Below are 22,613 nucleotides of genomic sequence, written 5' to 3'. Positions count from 1 at the left end.
GTTTCCCAATTATTTTGAAGGCTAGCCAAGAAGCATTTTCTTTTGATAATTTGTAAACTTTAAGATGTTATCTTTTTCTTTTTCTGACATTACCATACACTGAGCTATTTCTTCAACTCCAAGACAATCCTTTTGATGAGCTTCCAATAAATTAACACTACTAAATATATAAAAACATTTTCGATAAAGATGTTTGAATCTATAATTTCTACTTGTAAAATAAAGCATTCAAGCCAAATTCTTAATCCATACATAATGAGAATTTTCAGAGTCATCTTGAGTTTTTAGCTCTCCAAGGTGTTTTAGCTCTCCAAGGTGTTTGAGTTTTTAGCTCTCTAAGGAATTTTAGCTCTCCAAGGTGTTGGCTGTACTTTGTTGTACAGTCTTTTCAATAGGATACAATGCACTAAGAACAGCCCACTCAAAAGCATCGGTTATCCATACTTTTAACATTTATAACACGTCTTTTTGAGATGTTTACTGGTGTTTCAGCTATTTCCTCAAAATGGATTATATTTTGCAAAAAAATTTGTAATGATTTTCAACGATTGAGCCGCCAACCAGAACCCTCGTTGACAAATTTTTCAAGTAGTTCGTTAATTTTCGCTGGAGTTGTATCAAGCGTCTTATTAATATTATCTTAATTAAGGTAAACAGCTTGTTTTACAGTTTTAGGTGATTCACTTTCATCATAAAAATTCTCAATATTAAATGTAGCTTTTTCCATTTTAGCTACGAAAATCAGAGTAACTTTTTGCCCATCATCCCTATTTTTGTTTTCAATTAATTCTTTGATATTCTGTATTATCTCATTTATAAATACAAGAGCGTCTAATTTAAGTCTACAACCTCGTGGTAATTCAGCTATATAATTTGCAAGTTGGCCACTTTTTTACGGATCTCAAAATCTGGTCAGCCATCCTAAGGTTTCAGTAAACCTAGCTTCGTAAAAAAGTTGTGAAGCTTATCATTCTTCTCTTTTGTTTGCGCATCGGTTAGCTTTTCTTTCAGAACTATAGGCAAAGGTTTAGGCTTTAGCATTGACAGGAGTGTGTCAAGCTCTTTGTTAAATTCTTTCTAGCTGATCATGCCATCGGAAAACAACTTTTTTAATTCGTCAGTAGAAGGTGGTTTGCTTTTAGCTGAAAGCTCCTGCTTCTTAGCCGATTATTTGTTTTTGCTAGAAGCTTCGGCTGCTAAACCAACTATTCTGGCAAAAAGTCTAGCCTGGCCAATAGGTTTGTGGGAAACTCAGGCTTGAACAATGGCTTTGACACAATTAAGGGCTTGACTGGTGATTTAGGTGATGGTAATGCTGTTAATGTCTCTACCTCTTTCAACCATTCATCGAGAGTAATCATTTCTTGGCGACGAAGCTTACTAAGCTCTTCGAGTGGTTACTCCTTAAATGCATCTAAGATGTATTTTTTACAATTCTTAGGAAGTTTCCTAAAAATTGTTTCTCTAATTGGGATTTTTAAGAAATTTAAAAGCTATGGTATTTTTTTGTCTAACCAGCATTTTTGCTACATATGTCAGCTGTTTTGTTCCATTATCTTTTTAGCTTTTCGATTTCTCTCATATCTCTTCAGCTCTATTTACTTCTTTACTTTTTACAATATCTACAATATCTTCTAATACCCCGGCTATAAACATGTGAAGAAATTTACTAGCCCACTATATTGAGAAAAGGGATTATTATAATAATACTCGACAAGTTTGTGTCTTATAGCTTTAATCAGTTCAGGTGTTATTTGAAGTTCCTCCGGTTTTACTTATTGATATCAGTATATGTTTTTTCTATAATATCTTCCGCTATCTTTATGCTTATTAGTTTAAACAAGTCAATAGTATAAAACTGTTTTTTTACTGTACCAACGTTTTTATATGGAACATATTCCAAAGCTGCAGACTCACCAATAATTTTTGCAAAACGTTTTCGAAGGTAGTCTTAATTGCCATAATGAAGAGTATTTACATACCTATCGAAATCTGTCCTGTTCTCATTTGTTACTCGCATTTTTTTTTCCCCTTTTGCTATCCGTAATATGTATTTCATTATTATAAATTAAATATGAATTTGACTTTATTACAATAAAGTATTTTTACTCTAATATTATTGTTTGCTTGGTAGTATTTACATATGTACATATGTTCCTCTAGTTGCTAACGTATAAAACAAATATGTTTTGCTTTAATTGTTGTAGTATAACATACATATGTTTTCCTCTAAGTAAAAACATATTTATGGTTGTAAAAAGATATCCAGGTGTAAAAAGTTTTCTGTGTGTGGTGTATTTAAAGGTGATTTATAATGGGTCTTGGGAGCTTCAGAAACATCTGTTACCAAAAATTTTACGTGTGATAGACCATACATATATATATATATATATATATATATATATATATATATATATATATATATATATATATATATATATATATATATATATATATATATATATATATATATATATATATATATATATATATATATATATATATATATATACAGGGTGACCAGAAAAAACGGAGACAAAATTTAATATGTCCTGATAATAAAGTTTTTTACGGTATCCAATTAATTTTATTGGTTTTCAGATTCTCCATGTTTTTATGTTTAGTATATATATGTTCTTAGTTTGATATCTCTAAATAATATTATTTTTTTAGAATGTCAAATAAACATAGTGCAATTTTGGAATTGTTTTGTAAAGAAATGCGTCACTGTGATATTGTTTGCTTGCTTAATGTGCCTAAGCAAACTGTGTCCAAGGCCGTCAATTGTTTCAAGGAGCTCGGCCACGATGGTTGCCGTCCAGGAAGTGGTAGAAGACGCACTGTCAACACGTCCGCCAACCGCCAGATCATCAGGAAGCGAATCAAGCGAAATTTGAGGGTCTCCATGCAAAAAATTGCCCGTGAAACCAAAATGAAACGTGAATCGGAGCGAAAAATTGCAAAAAGGGAGCTTAACCTCATGCCTTACAAGCTCAAAAAAGTTCAATTGCTCACCCATGAAAACAAACGTGTGCAGCTCCAGAGATGTCGCCAACTCAAGCGTCGGGACGCTGCTCTGCAATGGGAGCGCATCCTGTTCGCGGATGAAAAGTTGTTCACCGTCGAGGAGTCCCACAACCACCAAAACAACAGGAGCTGATTCGCTGAGGCTCTCGGCACGTCGGCCATTGTCGAACACCGTCAAAATCTGCAATCTGTCATGGTCTGGAGCGGAATCTGCGCTAGCGGTAAGACCCCCCTCGTTTTCGTGGATCAAGGAGTCAATATCAACAAAGAAGTCTACCGATGAGACATTCTCGAGACTATGGTACTTCCGTGGGCCCAACAATACTTCGACAATGTGAATTGGACGTTCCAACAGGACTCTGCCCCTGCTCACAAGGCGAAAACGACTCAATACTGATGTCGGACCCATTTTCCGGACTTCATCGTGTCTTCGGAATGGCCGCCCTATTCGCCGGATCTCAATCCGATGGATTACAGCGTCAATTTTGGAGTCCAGGGTCTGTGCTACACGCCATATAAGTTTAGAGTCACTGAAGCAATCGCTGTGCCGGGAATGGGATCGATTGTCGCCAGAAGACTTGCGGCCCATCGCTGAAAATTTCAAGACGCGTTTGGGCTTATGCATCGCCGCAGGAGGAGGCCACTTCGAAACCAGCTGAGTATATTATTGCGGAAGGTCCATGCTGTTGTTATTCATCGTTGTTTTACTTAATTTTTATTGGTTTAAAAAAAATGATTAAAAATGTTTGTATCCGTTTTTTCTGGTCACCCTTTATATATATATTTATATATATATATATATATATATATATATATATATATATATGTATATATATATATAGTTATATATTTATGTATGTATGTAAATATATATATATATATATATATATAGTTAGTTAGTTAGATATTTAGTAGGAAACGCTGTAACTGGCAGAGCCAGTGAGTGCGTTATCAGGCACACTTTGACAGATGAATTGATCGATTGCTGCTCATCCAGCAATCAATTGCTGCTTTGATACGTATATATATATATATATATATATATGTATATATATATATATATATATATATATATATATATATATATATATATATATATATATATATATATATATATATGTATATATATATATATATATATATATATATATATATATATATATATATATATATATATATATATATATTATTGGTCCACGAGTTTTACGTCGCTTTGATGTTGATTCAACATCGCAACTCGAGGGTAATTTTTGACGTCATTCTCACGTTGGTGCGATATTGACTTTACGTTGGCGACGTTCCTAATCTTAAACCAACATCGCACCGGCGTGAGAATGACGTCGATGCCCACTGGGTTTAAGTGCAGTTTTGTCGATAAGCAGTTCAGGAAGTGTTAGGGGGAGGGGGTGTGAGAATCAGAAGATTTTGTAAATAGAGTTTACTAGCTTTTTTCTACGTTTAGCGAGAGTTAGTTGGCCTTAAACCATTCGTTTAGATTTTCTAGTTTTTAATTAACCGTATTAAACATGAAGTTAATGTTTTTGTGGCTAAAAAATACTTGCGTATCGTCAGCAAAAAGAACACAGTAGAGTTTATTGATTGAGAAGATATCATTAATATAAACAAGAAATAGCAAAGGCCATAGAATTAATTCTTGCGGGATCCCACAAGTTATACTTTTAAACTGTGTAACAGTATTGTTGTAGGATAACGCTTGTCGTTAATTAAGTTAGTAGAGAAAAAGGGTAGAATAGAAATTGGTCTACAGTTAAAAGTTATAGATTTGCCCCCGCTTTTAAATAGCGGAACAACATTAGCTATCTTAAGCTTCAGGAAATATCCCGTGATTTAAAGACATGTTGTAAATATGCAGAAGAGGATATTCAATAATATCATTGACACTTTTTACGACATTTGCGCTAATGTTACCAAGCCCAAGCTTTTTGTTTGATTGTAGGGAATTAAAGGTGCTTCGAACCTCATTGGGAGTTATTTTAAGCTTTTCCATTACAATATTATTTTTTTCTAAATATGGTTCAAAACTTGTTTTTCCAGGAGTCGCTTTGTCAACAAGTTTTTTCACAATTTTTGTAAAGAAATTGTTAAGTTTATCAGCAATTTCTATTAATAGACTTTGCTGAACCATTATATTGGTTTTAAGGCAGCAATATAACTTTTATGTGTTTTTAAGTATTTCGGAAACATTTTTGTTGTATCTTTTTTTATTCCTCTTTTATTATGCTCCATGTTTTTTGTTCCTTTTTTTTCCCGCTAATAATCTAATTTTTCAAATTAGGTCATCAGCGTCCTGTCAAATAACAAAAAGATTATTTTTTTATTAACGCTATTATAAAAAAAATTATTTTTTTATAATAGCGTTAAAAAAAAAAAATTATTTAACAACTTCAAACATTTAGACATTTATTGCTTAGTTGTTTGAAAAAATTAAAAACAGTTTAAGTCAAGCTTTTAGTGTTAATAGTTGCTATAAAAAATTGTTACCGACAACTTTACTATTTACTGTTAACGGACAGAATATTTTAAATCTGGGGGTATTTACTCACACACTCCTATTGGTACTGCCCAACTTAAATGTAATTCCCAACCATCTTCTTGTTTTATTGTCTTTTATAGCAACGTTCAAAGTCTAGTTTATCTTCTTTAAAGCAATGGCCTTGCTATAATGAGTAAGTTTTCATTTTCTCTATAAATTTATCGAGATGGTTGCTGAGGATATGGATTTCAAATGACATTTCGCATCTACATTTTGACTTCTAACTTCCATTAGTTTTTTGTGATTACCAATGAAGTAATGAACAACTCCAAAAAAACTGATCTAAGCCGCTCTTTCCATAATGTCCAAGGTTTCTGATTAGACTGTTGACTTCTGTCTAATTAAGGAAGTGACCTCACCTGCAAAACTGCATTTTTTATCCCTAATATCTTTTTCACGTTCGGACTGCCTGCTTTTTACTAAAGATAAAAATTCATCTTTGCTCCTCTGTACCAAGCGCATATACAGTTAAAGAAGTTTGGCGGCAGAAAATTTCACACACCTTACAGGGTATAATATCATCATATATTATATTTTCCTATAGTACATCAATATATATTAAAACTACTCAATTTGAATATAAATATTGTATATATATATATATATATATATATATATATATATATATATATATATATATATATATATATATATATATATATATATTGGACATTTATTATGAGAGCTTGATGAATAAAACCAAAGCTGAATAACTATTTGAAAAGATAAAATAAAAACATATGTTCACAACTTTAGGTTTCATGCATATTGCAACCATTGAAAGTACATGTTTTTGCTAAAAAATAGTTCTTATACCACAAGTGCCGCCAAGATAAAAACGTTCTATTTAAAAACAGGTGATGCACTTTTGATGTTTTTTTTGAAATAAAATCATAAATTTATAGTTTCTTCAATATAATTACATTCTATTACCTATTCATAATTTATTAAAACTTATCTTAACTTCTAGGTTTGATTTTTTTTACTTTTCTTTAATTTTAAAACATTTAAAAACGTGTAATACTTTTTTAACTGAATAACTCAGCAGGCATTTGGTCCGACTAAAGACGTCTTTTGAACTTATAAAAGATGTTCACAACATTTAAAATACGTCTATTGTGGACCAAATGCTTGCTAAATAAACACAAAAGCATAAAACTAAATAGTGTAATCAACTCTAGTATTGTTAAGTAAATAAAAAATTTCGTTCTTGCATTTTAACATTTAACGTAAAAACCATTCCTCCGTTTGACGAAGTAACATTACTTGTAAGCATAAAGAAATTCTTTGTTTTTATAACAAAGCCGCTTTCATGCACTTAATAAAACTTCAAAAAGAATTTTTAATTGTAATATCCCTAATAGAATGTGTACAGTTTATAAACAAATAATAACAAAATGAACTATTGGCAGCCAATAAAAATTTTAAACAAACGAAGATTAAAAAAAGAAATCTTGAAAAATTTAATAAATGAATTTATTTGTAAAGGCAAATGTTGTAAATATTTGAAAGAAAGAAAACTTTAGCACGAAAGGTTTCTCTTTGATATAGGTAAGTTTTACAATCTAGGAAGAGTTACATTGATGTGAATCCATTTATGTCGCAACTAAATTCAAAAAGTTGAATTCAGCTGCTACTAATTTTGATTAGTCAAAATAATAGAAAACTTCACACATTTCTAAAATGTGGTAAAATGTTTTACACAAAAATCTTAATTTAATTTATTGTCTTAAAATTTTGTAAACTATAAGGCTTTTCTTTTTGTTCTAAGGCAATAAGATGGTTATCACGTGGTTATCAAGATGGTTAGCACGTGGTTATCAAACCACTAGCCCAAAATGTCTTAATGCGCTTTTAAAACAAGTATCATATACTCCGTTCATACTTTTAGACAACAAAATATGTTTTGTTTTAAAAGCGTATAATATTATTATTGTGAAAAAGTGTATAAAAGAACAAAAAAACAAAAATGCAAGATTGTTTTGTCAATATAAAAAGGTGTTTTATTGTCGCTATGAACGGATATTATCTTTAATTGAGTACAAAATATTTACTTTGGTTTATATAAGGGGTCGCGGGTGTGGCACTTTTTTAGTAATATGACACATGACAATTTCATATCATTATAACATATGAAAATTACATTTTCTCATCAAAAATTTAAACATAATGATTATTTATTTACAAAGTTGTTTTTAAATACTGTTCAAACTTGTTATTTAAAATAATAAGTTTGAACAGTATTTAAAAAGTAGGGGAGATGGGGGTGCTTTGATCGTCGGGATGCATTGATCTATTAGTGTTTACTCTTTTAATTTTTTCCAAAACAGGTGGCGATTTAAATAATATATTCTAGAGTAAATAACAAATCTTTTGTTTGTGAAATTTTTTGTGAAAGGGGTTTAAAATAAGAAAATCGTGTTTTTCATCATGAAAAGTAATTTTATCCAAATAGCATAGTATTTAAATTAAATCTTTATTGAAATCACTATATGAATACGAAACCGTCCAAACTAGTTCTAACTAAAAATAAAAAGATTTTGCTTTATTATTATTAATTATAAGTATTTAAAAGTTTTATTTTCAGATTTGTGCAGCAAAAATTGAATAAGAGTTTGGCTAGCCGTATGTGGTAGTGTTTAAAATTAAGTTAAGCTTTTTCGACAGTTTCAAACTGTCTTTTCTCAATGCAAAGTTCTTTAAAATAAAAAAAATTTGAACAACTTGAAGATCAATAAGAAACTCGTTTGTACAATTAAAATCTTTTTGAAGTTTTTGAAGGTGTATATTGATTATACACTACGAAATTCTACTCTTTTTGAAACTGTTTTTTTGCGTCAACCGATAACTTAATGTTTCTAATACTTTTTTAGTTTTTTAGTTAAAAAAACATAACATACTTATACTAACTATATACGTTAGTAACCCGATACATATACTTTATTTTTCAATCATTATTATATATAAACATGCTAAATAAATTCCACAGAAGTAATAAATTACCGCATTCGTTATATTGATACCTTTTATTATAATATTTATTAACTTTTTTGAACTTTTACTGTTTTACTATCGTACGATCTTTGTTTTTAAGCTTTATGTTTTTGTAATAATTCTACACATAAAATATAACATTTTTTTCATTTAAATATAATAGTTTTAAACACGCAATCAACGTGCCCTAATGAGATCAAAGTACCCCAACTAGAGGATTAAATTACCCCGTAGTATAGAGTGCATTGATCGTTTGCAAGGGTTGTATTTAAATACAAAAATATTATACTTAAAAACATTTTTTTTTAATGTATTGACATTTTTACAGAGCTAGTTCTACTATAATTATGCAGGTAATAAGCACTTTTATATATAATGGTTAATTTGCAATAAACAAAAAAAAAACAAAAACGGATCAATGCACCCCCATCTCCCCTATATAAAAAATAAAACAAAATAATATTTTGTTTTATTTTTTATTTTTGTTGATGTCATTGTTCTAAGGAACGTAACGCCGCGTATCGTTAAGCGCCGATAACGTTTGTTTAACATCATTAACAGCGTTAACAATATAAAAAAAAGGCTTGACAAAAAACCTGGCTAAACCCTTAGAAATGATAAGCTTCAGCAGGTTTTTGTTTGTTTGAAACATACCAAGTGCGCTTTTACTTTTTTTTTTTTTTGTCTGTTTATATTTGTCGATTAATAAATACTATATTTTACAAAAACAAAAAAACAAGGCTCAAAGAAAACCATAATGATCTCATTATCAGAACCTTTTAAAATTTTAAAAACAAAATAGTACAATAATACTCTAAAACAATAAATCATATTATAAAAATTGAAAATGTAAATCAAAAAAATGACCATAATAAATCCGTAATAATAATTCCATAATAATAATCATGTATCTGTAATAATCCATAATAATAAACTTTATAAATCTGTTATAAATCAAAGAAAATATATCTATTTATATAAATATTTATATAAATCTCATAAATCAAAGTTTATTTCAAATTAATAGTAACTTAATATTGAAAAACTATTTTTTACTTCTGTTAGAATTTTTACTCAATGTAAATAAATTTATAATAACTAGTATTTAGATATAAAATAGTTTTGACAAAGAATCTTCGGAAATAATTTAAATAAGTTCCTTCGGAAATAATTGATTTGCACTTGATCGTGTTTTACTACTATATTATCTAGGTTTTTAGAAGAGCAATCATGTCTAAAGAGGAAAAGTAAAGCTGATGGAGGAAAGTAAAACTGGTAGCACAAAAAACATAACCTAAACCTAATAAGCTAACCTTTTGGTAAAAAAATAAACCAGAAAAAAGTTTTTTTTTTCATATTGCTCAAATAATTATGTTAATCAAGAGACTCGACGTCTTGATTTACATAATTATTAGAAAACACAAAAGACGTGGACTAGGAATTAAGATGTAAATCTGAAATTGAAACAAACTAGGCCAATTAAGATATTAAACAAATTTTTTGTCTTAATGGAGAATGGTTAAAAAAGTTGTGTAATACTAAACAATTTTTCAACTTTTCTGAATTTTTCGCGCGTTGAAAAATTCAGCCGTCAATACTACGTTTAATAATTCTTTCTGATATATTTTCTTACGTACCGGTTCAAATACGATACTAAGAATTCTTTTTGATAAAAAAACTTTTTGAGAAAAAAACAATGAAACAAACAAAAATCTTTTTGAGAAAAAAACAATGAAATATCAAAAAATAGCTATTTGGGTTTTTTTTTTATTTAATTTAGCCGAGAATAATTAAATTTAGTGCTAGTCGAGTTTCAGCGTTTACTGTTAGCGCTTTGACCTTAAAAAAAGCATATTTTAGATTTTATTCTAACTAATTAATTTATTTTAACTTAATTTAAAAAAAAAAAAAACTAAAATTATTCCTAATACCCCCGTCATTAAAAATGTTTAGCGCAAGTATTTTTTGACACGACCTTTCTAGTCTGACTTTCCAAGCTTTGCGTCTAGAATTTTGATTGTGAACGCGTAAATATTTTTAAGTCGTGAGAACGAACATATACCAGGGGAGGAAATCCATAAGGTTATTTTACTTATATTTTTAAATATGTATAAAAAAATGCTTGCTATTTTTAAATGTTGCATCTTTATCGACAGAAAGTTGAAAAATAGAGATTTTGTGGTATTTACCCCGCCTCCACTAATAGTACCTAGTTGACGCTTTATATATCAAAACTTTAAATGCAATGATAATGGAACAAACAATTAATTTTAAAAATGTCAATCGTGATATATCTTTAAAATAATTGCATAACTCTGATGATAAAATTTTATTTTTAAAGAAATATCATGATATTGATTTCACAACGTACTCAAATGAACACGTAACATTATTAGACCTGTATTGTATTCTACTTTTCAAAATCATATATGGTGCATGAAAGCTAATGTAAAATAAACATTTAATTTTATAATCTATTTATAGAATTTGAACTGATCAGTCTATTGCAGATTATTCTGAAGTTTCAGGTGTTAAAATTACAAACTCTGAATGGCTAGTTGTTATTTATTTTTAAATGTTTTGTGTACATATAACGTAATATAAGTTACATATTTTTCTAATACGAACAAGGCTTTTATAAGAAGATCGCAATGATCTTATTGTCAGAAGCCTTTTACAGAAAAGAGTACGTAAAATTTTATAAAACGCCTTTTTACAATAAGAGTACGTAAAAAATAACATAAAAACATTAAATCGTACTTAGATAAATGAAAATAAATTGTAAACAAGTATAAAACAAAACTTGAACATGCATGACTATAAAAATTATTTTTTATCACAAAAAATTATAAATATTCTAAGATATTTAAAATAGAGAGAATGAGATCTTTTCATTTATTCTTAAAAACAGGATGAGTATTGGTAAGCCAAAATTAGGCTAAATAATTTTGTTCCAGAGATGAGCTGCAAGATAAGTGATACAGAATTAATTGAATTTTTTTCGACAGAGTGGTTCATTTAAATTATTATTATTCCTCATGATAAACTTGCTTAATGGTTTTAAAATAAAAAGGTCTTTAAAAATTAAAGGAGATAAATCATACTTCCACATATAAACAAAAGATAAATTGTTATATACATTTAGATTATATATATTGAGAATTTTCATTTGATTAAAAAATATTGAGGAATGTGCGAACCGATCTGCAGAATTAATTAAACGGATTGCATGTTTCTGACGGCGATAGAGACGTTGTAACTTGCTTTGATAAATGCTACCCCATGCAATAGCTCCATAACTTATATAACTATGAATAAAAGTATATAACTATTTATATAAAAGTTATATAACTATGAATGAAATTATTATTTAAAAATGCACTAAAGAATGCTTTTAAGAAAGACTTCTGGGACTTATAGTGTTTAACACATAAAAAGCACAAAGGTAATATTGAGAATTTTTTTTGTTTTTGAAAATATAAAATATTTATATAGTTTTCTTTGATCATCTTCCCTTCCTTCCCCAATAACAACGACAAAAAAGATCAAAACAATTTTTAACCTGTCACTTTATATAAACATTTGCCTCAACTAATAAGCATCCAAAAATAACGAAAACAATAGAAAAATACCCAACAATATATTAAAATGTGTTCCCATTTTTGTCTCAACATTTTTTGACTGCTATTACAGATTGTGACATTTTAATGTTTGTTTATTTTTTTTAAAAAATGCATGTTTAATGCATTATTTATCAATTTTTTATAACATGAAAAAGGTCATATTAAAACTTTAATAATGTATAATGTAAAAATCTTCGAGACACTTAACAAACTTTTATGAATATTTAAAGTATTGATTTTCTATAAAATGTTATAAATTATTTAATTTTTCATCTTATTGAAATATTTATATATTTTTTTAATATAAAACCTGTTAATTAAAGCTATTCAAAGTAGAAAACCTCTGTTAAAGATGTAAAACTACTGTTGCATAGCAACGTTAAATGAAGTTTATTAATAGATAAACGACTCTGTCAGTAAAATGGGTTTTTATTAATAAATGTTTATTTGTAGACAGAAGTACAGGAACATGTTAAAGGATGAATACAAGAAATTCTTGACGAAAAAAAGAAAAACATTAGGTAATATTTTTGTAGCTATATTTAAAGCATGAAATTTCTCTGTTACATTTTCTTATATACTGTAATTCAATCTTAAACAAGATTAAAAAATGCTTTAATTTTCATTAAAAAAATATCTGTTTTGAATTATTGATAAAATGGATTAAAGGTTATTTGCTGGTTAATGAGTTATACACCATATATTTTTGTTTATTGGATAATGAACCAAATTAATTCCAGCTTTTTTATTATTGTTTAAAAACAAATTATTAACAAGTTCAAATGTTTTTTCAAACCTCTAAAAAAAACGTCTGAATATTTTTTTTTAAACCTTTAAAAATGTCGAATATTCTCTTCGAATTTTTTTTTTGTTAAGAATTCTTGCCACATTTTTAAATAATTCATTTATTTTCGCAATCAATAATTAATAATAACAGAAATAACGGAAACTCAGTACAAAATACGTCGACTCTTTTAAAGATTAAAATTTGTTAAAATTATAAGCATTATTTTTGTTTTATTATATATTATATAAAAATATAGAGCTTCATACTCTATAAACAAATCTATAAAAAACTTCAATTTTACAGTAATATCATACTTTTGATGATTAATGATATTATGGGAGAAAAAAGTAAAAATTTCTTTTTTTAAATGTTTCCAATTAAAATTTTAAAAAGTGATATAAAGTATAAATAAAAATTAAAAAACATCAAATACTGCAACAAAGTCATTTTCTTTGAAGTTGTAATAAAATTCATGGCCAAAGTCATGAATTTTATTGCAACTTTTTCTTTTAGAAGTTCAAAGATATAGAGGACTTTTTTTTATAAATTGATGGTTGCTCCCCCCTCCCCACTTTGAAGCACTGTAATAAGTTTTGTTTGCTGTTCTAAAATTTTTTTAACTTTTTTTATAGTAAACGTTTTACCTTTTCCTGCCCCATCTGTGAGAAATATACTTTGATTAACATGTAGACAAAATAATACGCTCTTTTAAACGTTTTTTAAACGTTTTCTAAACGTTATTTACGTTATTTAAAACTGAGTTTTACTTTTTAATAGATTAAAAAAAAAATTATAATTTCTTTTACAGAGTAAAGGTTACAGCGTAGATACATTTAAAGTAACAATAATGTAATGTATTCGTCACACAAAAAAAACCGGTTGGTCTTTCCAAAGCACCCTTATTAGATCAAAAACTGGTTGGTCTTTCCGAAGCACCTTTATCATATCAAAAATTAAAGTAGTTTTAAAATGTTATGAATGTTATGTTATTCAAGGAAATGTTTGAATTTAAAAGACATTTAAGTTAATGTACAAGTAGAAATGGAAATTAAAATAGCAGGCAAACCAGCTGATACCCTAAATAGTAACATCAAATTAATAAAAAGTATCAGATACTTTAATTAGTATAATGAATTGGCAACAAGTATATAGCAACTTTCAGATAAAGGTTTAGTAAGTTGAAAGACATTTGCCTATTAAAAAAGAATATTGAGAAGCAGTGACAGATCCATCGTTTTTTGCTATTTTTTTTTGGTAACTGAGCTAACTTCTAGACATGGAGCAAACTCCAAACACTTTTATGTTTATACTTATGTCAAATAATGATACTTTGCAAAAAATTCGGATGATTGGAGGCTGTTAACAAGAAGCCCCTTACTTTTATTGCCCCCACCCCCTCCGATCGTGAGGGCAACAAGTTGATAAAATATTTTTTGTACTATTCTCAACTAGATTTATATTTATCAATAAATTTTAAGTTTCATAGCATTACCTCTCAGCGTTCAAAAATTATGGCCATTGAAAATTCGTAACCCCCTCAAATTGAGGGGGGTTTAAACTTTATATTAATTGAGAATAGTACAAAAATCAAAAAAATGATGGATCCGTCACTGTTGAGAATCCATAGCTTCTGCTATTGATCATGAAAAGCGGACAAAAAGACATGAGTTGCTAACGCTATTATGGAAAAAAAGTAGTTTATGGTGAACAAAATGAGCTTGGTAGAAAATAATAAAATAATTTTTCATTGTTGTAAATTCACTTCTTGAAGCATTCTTGAAGCAGCATCTTTACTTCTTAAAACATTAAAAAATTATGGAAATTGATATTGGTTAGTTAGAACATAATACTAATTAACAGGATATCAAAAAATATATATTTTGTTTTAAAAAGTATTTTTTAAAAAAAAAAAGGTTTTTGTTATATAAAACACTTTTCGGCCTTTTTTTTTATTATTTTGATTTAGAACGAATGTTGTCCATCTAGATCGCAATGTTGTGTGAAGTATCCACGATTCATTTAAGTGTTAAAACTTAGTTTTTTATTACCTTTATTATCATTGAAATTATAATTTATTATTATCAGAACCATTACATTACTTTAAATATTTTTTTTATTTCTCAGCGTAAGAAAACCTGCATGTTTTCTTACGCTGAGGTTCTACATGCCATTATTAAAAGGTCGCCACCATTAACATTTCAGTGCTTTTTGCTTTAAGGTACTGGTGAACAGCATGTATGTTTTAAATATTTATTCCCGATTGATTTTATTTGATGAAATCTTCTACAGAAATCCAAGTCTCCAAAGCATTCAAAACATGTGAGCTCGTAACAGCGCAATGTCGTTATGATGTCAGCGGGCTTGTTATTGTTGTAGTGCCACTACCTCTTACAAAACATTAATCAATTTTTCATAAAAAAAGTGTGGTTTATAACGAAACGCTCCACTTTAAATTGTTTTTTAAAGCAATTTTTAGACATTTTGAATGAATGCTTAGACAAGTATTGATTGATAACATTGATTACAATGCATTTTAAAAGTCCTAAATAACGTGATTTGTACCTTTCACACAGTTCGTGTAAAAAATGCTAATTATCTTAGGTAGGAAGAGGGGAAGTAAAAATTAAACTTTTATTATTTTATTATTAGGAAATCTTTTTATGCCATTATTTCTCTTATATTTTAAATGCAAACATCAAAATAATAATTATATTTAGAAACAAAGTATAAATATCCTTATATCTGTTAAACGGAACGACTAATCAATTAAATGATTAATTGACTAACTAAAATCAATTTAAATAAATTAGATAATATTAGTTAAGTTGCGTAATTTAGTTAATATTATGTAAGTTGAAGTAATAGTTTTTGATAAACATTATTTTCTGTGTATCAGAAACAGACTTGAATGTTTCAGATATGAGAATATTTATACTTTGTTTCTAAATATAATTATTACTTTGATGTTTATCAAAAAAATTTATGTTGTCAAACAAGTGTTGCAAAAATAGAACCAAATCATTTTCCGCAACTATTGTTGTGCAACAAAATTGTGCAACTATTGTAAATTAAATTCGAGGGAAATAGTGAAAAAAGCAAATGTGTCTTCATAATTTTGAATAAATTACTTTTTGTTTTGATTTTTTTTCATTTAATGTTCCTAATTTGCTCACCATTCTTTTTAAATTTTACTTAATATCTTTAAAAATAACTCAAATAATGATAATAATAAAATAATAATAAAGAAGTTAAACAAAAAAAACTGAAAAACTTGTAAAAAAAAATAATTTGCAAGTTCATCAAAAATAAACACTTTCATATGGAGTCATCCATAAAGTACGTAGTTCATAGGAGAGGAGGGGAGGGGTCTTCAAATAGCGTACGAAAGCGTATGGGGGGGGGGGGGAGGGTTCAATTTAAAAGTTAATTTAAAAAAAATCCTTTGTCATGTTTGCTTTTCTAATTTATCACAATTACCAGGTACTTGTTCATAACTAAATGATTTTGAATAAATAACAACTTAAAAAAAAAACAAAGCCATACCGTATCATCGTTTTTCATAATTTGCCAGCTAACCTATAGAAAAGTTAGTTTTTAGACTAAAGATTTTAGTTTTCCAACGTGAAAGGATGTATGGTATAGGGGAGTCGAAGATGTAGTGTCCCTTTATGCTCAGTCGAGGGTGTAGTGTCCTTTGACTGAGCATAAAAGCGCCCTTTTCCTCCCCCAAAACAAATCATTTAGGACCCCAAAATCTTAAAATTTTTCCACAAGATGTTGCTAAAAAAAATAGAACAAAAAAAAGCTCTTTAAATTTGTAAAAGGTCCCCTAAATTTGCAAACAAGCCCCCAAATGGGCTGCCTATTTTGCTAGGACAACCCCCCTTCCTCCTATTTTTAAGCTTTGCTTTCAATATTACTCATCTCGCGTAAGACTCGTTTTTTACGGACTTACTAAAGAGGGGTTTCGGGTAAAAACACCCGCTTTAATTAAAGTCTATTTTTATTTAATTCGTTTTAAAAACGATTTTTTCAAAAAATAAAAAGTGAACTATAACTTGACTGCGAATCGATCTCGGACGTCTGATGTAGAATCGCTTGCATTAATCTCTCAGACAAACAAACTTACAAGTCTTCATTTAAATTAACTTTATTAAAATAAATATTTGTTACATACAGTGGCGTTGCTTGGGAAAATTCTAGGGGGTAGGGGGTTGGAGAACTCATTTTTCCGAACTGCTTAACTTAGATTTCGCGACTTTTTTTAATTAAAGAAATCAATTCTCTCCTAGTTACAAAATCTACTAATTATTATACTGTTGTTAATGTTAAACTTCATAAAACTAACAACTAAACACAATATTAGGGTTGTGAAAAATAAGATTATAGTCTATAGATATAAATAACAATAAAATATGCCTAGTATTAAATAGATACTTGTAACTTGATTGATAATAAACTTAGACATACAGTGAAAGTTTTAACCTCCACAAAACTTACAACTAAACACGTTTATAATGCTGAAATACAGTGTTGGATTAAGGGGGGTTTAGAGGGAATATAGCCCCGGTCCCCGTTATTTTAAGGGTCCCGAAATAGTTTTAAGGCCCTTTTTTTTATGGTCATTTTTTACGCTGTAGCACACAAAAAAGGCCTCCTAAAAAAAAATAGCCATGGGCCCCAAAAATATCTTATTCCGCCACTGCTGAAATATTATTAATAGTGTTACAAATAATACTATTTTAGTCTATAGATAAATATCTTAAAAAATAGGCCCTGTATAAAGTAAAAACTTGTCACTTGATTGATGATAAACTTGAACAAACTTTCACTCTTCGTCTACTGTTTAGTTTTAATATGACGTTTTGTCGTTTGAACCCATCCTTACTAGGAACCATCCTTTAGCAAGATGTTCGTGATTATTTACTCTACAAGGTTCTTTTTCAAATTTTAGTAGCATGAGGCTATCCTATCAATCCTTGTTGCTCTCAGATGTGCTTTTAAAATCTTGAGTTGAATAAAAGAACGCTCGTTTGATGCTACACCTCAAGCAGCTGTATTTACAAGAATGCGTAGTTTATGGTACAAAATGTCTTGCAGCGTTTTAGCTGGTGTTCTTGATGACTTACAATTTCATCTCCTTCTTGTAAACAGATATCTAACAAAATTTCTATCCGGCTCTTAAGCACACAAACGTCTGGAATCTGGAAAGCTACCGAGTTTCGGTTAAACCCACGGCAAAAAAGCCTATAACCTCATTGAATTCTTTCCGGTTAAAAGCTTTCATCTTTAAGGCTGTTAATCTATGGTATTGTCTGTAATCGTTTTCTGCATCAATGTGTAATTTTCAAGAAAATATCACTGCACTTTCAATCAAATCATTAATAGCATCTATGTCGATATTTTTCTTGGCGGTGTTTTTAATTATATTAATGCTGTCAATGAAAAAGAATATCATTGATAAAAATATTTACAGAAATCTTAGAAAGTTTTGACTCTCTAAGATTTCTGTAAATATTTTTATTTTCTCAATGATATTCTTTATGAAGAAAAGAGTAACAATGAAATCAAAAGTTGTCACTTTTTTTAGAAGTCTCATTGGCTTAGTTTTCGTTTTAGTACCAAAAATCCTATTACTTGAGATGCTCTGAAGAAGATTAATAACCTTCTCTAAACACTAATTTAGAGCCTTGACAGACTTTACTCCTGCGGTCCATCTTGTTTTAAACAGGTTTACAAACTGTATTGCATAGTCAATTTTTTGAGTTTTTAAATAACTTAATCTTTTTGTGCTCGATGTAAAGAAAACATTCGAGGGCAATTAAACAACTGTTCGAGGGCATTAAACAATTCTCGTGTTAAAGTATTAATATTGCAGGCATGTTTAAGTGTAGCGTTAGTTCTGTCGTATTGGCAAGGTATGTAGGGCGCATTATAGCCAATTTCCTCTGTTATATATTTTTATACTCCTTTAAATTGTTTAGTCATTGAACTGACGTAGTCATAAGATTACAAAGCCATCTGTGATGTGTCAATGCCTTCTTTATGTAGAGAAGGTAAAGTTAGCTCAAGTAACACTTTTCCAGTCTTATCAGTTCATCCAACCGATTTTAAAAACCTTTCCCGAATCTCACCGTTTTCACTGTCTGTTTTTACAACTATACTCATTATGTCCATCTGTGGCATATCGGGAGTAGTGTCGGGCATCACAGAAAAAAATTGAGCTATTAATTATCAATGATCTAACTCTTCAATTCAGTTGTAATTAAACTAATCCTTTCATTTTATGATGTACTCATGTATGTAACTCTATATGGACAAAAGGATTTAACCCAGGTTTTTAGTGTGGAAGGTGGCAAGAAATGCGATTCACTACTGCAACAAAGTTATCTTGGTGAGCATAGTCACATTCCCTAAACGCTAGCTCTTGACTTCCTAAAGTCTTGCATGTATCAATAAGAATTTTGACAGTTTTTCTATTCTGCGCTTCTGTTTTTTGTTTTCCTATTAGAGAAAGTCTCATAGATTTATCAACAAGATGATCAATATGTTCCTTTTTTAAAAGAAAGTGATAACATTAACTTAATGGAAATTAATGTGCTTGAGAGGTAAAGTGTGCCTGAAGCTTCCCAAGTTTGTCTCTCCCAAAGCTTTTCATCTTGAAACAAGATCTTACCCCAATATTTATTTAAGTATCTTCAGTTTATAAAACAAAATGCGGCATCCTTGTGGGTATTCTAGTTAGCTGTATTCTAAATGTTCAAACTCTTTGTATCACTGGGGATTAAATCTATTTTTACCGTCACTAGGGAAACTAGCAAGTTTTGGTTGCTGGAATAAATACAATTTTTGATTGTCCAAAATTGTATGTGAACGTAAACCTGGGTTATGGCTCATCAATACTGATGAATCTGTTTGCCAATTATAATATTATGAGCTTTAATATCAAGTTTTCTTATTAAAGCGTTTCCCATTTCCAAAACATTTTTGACATTTCCAACACAGAACTCATTGCATTCACAATTTCAATTGCAGCGAATTTTTTTTTCAACTAATTCTTTTTTATAATATTTTTTATAATCAATCTTTAAGATTATCAACTAAAATCCCCAAAATCCCCAATTTTATGTTTCAATGCTTACATCAGCAGTATCCAAGATAGTGATATTCTTGTCATAATAATCTATCATCATTTTCTTCTCTGCCTAGAAACTAAATGGGTAAATGATCTGATTTAGAATTTAGTTCAGTAAATTCCTCTTGTTCCTGGACGTCAATATAACCAGGGTTTCCCTTTTTACATCCCTATCTTGAACTTTTGAACTTGCGTCTTCTTCAAATTTTTTATCAGAAGATGTTTTTTCTTCTTCTATGTTTATACCACATTTCGAAGTTGATGGTTCAATTATTATAGGTCTTCTAACTTTGTATGTTTACTACTTAGTGTTTCATCATCCAATTCGAGATCTTTATCGGCATTCTGATGTTTAATTTTTTTTTTGAAACTAAAGAGGCTACACAAGGATTTTCTAGGGCTTCCACTGTTTGTATATGAACCTTTTAACCACCATAAATGGATATTTCATGACTGGTTTTATATTCGTTTTTAAAACTGCTTTGCATACGCAACATTGTACTTTATATCTTTTGCTTTTCATAGTTAGTACTCTGTAAAACAAATCCAGATACTATTACTTACCTTAATTTTTAAATGAGTTATTTTTTATATAAGATATCACTTTTATGATATTAAAATAAAATTATAATTTCTTTGTATATTCTTGTTCATATCATACCTACAAACCTAATTCCACCATTTTTCCAGTTGGAAAATTTCCAAATGTCCCAACTCGTGGTAAGGAAATTCCCAACTTTTCTCATTCCGGGTAGACACTTCTCTACTTTTTTGGGGGTAGGGACCTAGAAGTATGCATGACAATAGGGGGAGAAGGTCAAATTTCTAAATTTTTGGCATTTGTAATTTTTGGACGACCCCTATCCTAAGATCAGTCTTTTGATTATATCTTTACTGAAATTTGTAAATTTTTAAACTGATAAACGTTGTGGAGCTTGTGTCTAGACTGATAGTTAAAGTCAAAAAAGATAAAGAAGGCCCATAAAGAAATGTTATTTCAGCGTAAGTTTTTTTAGTTTTTCAAATGTTTTTGAAAAAGGTAACCTGAATTTGATATGAAAACACAGTTATTTCGAAACTTTTGTAATATTTCTAAGTAACAGCTTTATTTGAAACAAATTCTTCTGTGGAAACAAAAAAAAATGGAAGTCATTTCCTAGCATTAGTTATCCATTTCCAGTGAACTGCATATTTCATAAACTATTTAAAAGCAAACCATAATTAGTTTGCATAACCATAAAGATTTTAGACTGGTACACATTAAAAAAAAAAAAATTACAACTGTATTAAGTAAACTGCTTTTCCATTAACAATCAACAGTGACGGATCCAGGATGGGGGGATTGGGGTTATGCACACACCCCTCCCCCCCCCCCTCTTCTCCACCAGAATCTGAAAGTCCTAAATATTTTTAGGAATGGAGGGCCTTATTTTTTTTAAATTTTATTAGGAGACAAAAAAGATAAAAATCTTTCAAGATCCCCCCCCCCCCCCCATCACCACCACCACCACCAAATTCCAGGATCCGTCACTGATAATTAACGATTGTTAAATATGATTTATTATTATATTATTAAATAACGATTATTAAGTATGATATTATGAACTTAATTGACACACCAAATATTGATCTTTTTGATTTTAAAATAATAAACGATCATTGTTCTTTTTCAGTTTTGCATATAAACATTAGAAGCATGCAGCAAAATTATGAGAAACTAAAAGAATTTTTAAATATTATAAATTACACGTTCGACGTCATAGCCCTTTCAGAAATTTGGCATGATTTTGAAAATTCTTTTGAATTAAATTCTACTTTTAATTTGCCATCTTATAAACTTATTAGTCAAACAAGAGGAAGTGGGAAAAAAAACGTGGAGGGTTAGGACTTTATGTCTCAAAAAAGCATGATTTTATGGTAAAAAACATAATATGCTTCTCAAACGATAATTATGAAACCCTATTCATTGAAGTTGTAAATAAAAAATTTCGAAATATTTTAATTGGATGCGTTTATCGTCCACCAAGTTCAAAAATCAAATCATTTCAAACTTTTATCAAAAATACGATTGAATAAATAAATAAAGAAAATCAAACTTTATACAATATTGGAGCCATGAACTTTGATGCTCTAACTTATTCAAAGTTTCCGAAAACAAAATCCTTTTTTGATATGCTTTTTAAATTTAATGTCTTGTCAGCAATTAATAAGCCAACACGAGTGTCAAAAACCTTGGCAACGGCAATAGACAATATTTTAATTAATAATTACTTGGAAATAGAATTCAAAACCGGGATATTTATGACTGATATTAGTGATCGCTTTCCGAAATTTATAAAAGTAAGAAATTTAAAAGCCATGTCTGGTTGTGAACCAAAAGTTATAAATTTGAAAAAACGCAATCTTAAAACAAGTAATACTAATGAATTATCGATTAGACTAAACCAAGAAACGTGGTCCAACGTGTATAGATGTCATGACACTAATGAAGCT

At 29.0% G+C, this 22,613-nt stretch overlaps 1 protein-coding gene across 4 annotated transcripts in view; it reads left to right on the top strand.

Annotated features, from left to right (window-relative positions):
- Window positions 1-6,964: 6,964 nt before the first annotated feature.
- Window positions 6,965-22,613, top strand: part of LOC105848299 (ectonucleoside triphosphate diphosphohydrolase 1) — a 65,165-nt gene continuing 49,516 nt past the window's right edge. For 2 of the 4 annotated variants that reach the window (XM_065804962.1, XM_065804964.1), the window contains exons 1-2: window positions 6,965-7,132; window positions 12,652-12,719. In XM_065804962.1, coding sequence (XP_065661034.1) covers window positions 12,668-12,719 — 52 coding nt within the window. In that variant the 5' untranslated portion in view covers window positions 6,965-7,132; window positions 12,652-12,667. Of the gene's footprint in view, window positions 7,133-10,548; window positions 10,658-12,651; window positions 12,720-22,613 lie in introns of those variants that run through there. The other 2 variants (XM_065804963.1, XM_065804966.1) reach the window with 2 other exon arrangements.

The sequence above is a fragment of the Hydra vulgaris genome, chromosome 09, assembly GCF_038396675.1.
Source record: "Hydra vulgaris chromosome 09, alternate assembly HydraT2T_AEP".
Taxonomy (NCBI): domain Eukaryota; kingdom Metazoa; phylum Cnidaria; class Hydrozoa; order Anthoathecata; family Hydridae; genus Hydra; species Hydra vulgaris.
This window is presented reverse-complemented; position numbering and strand designations above follow the sequence as displayed.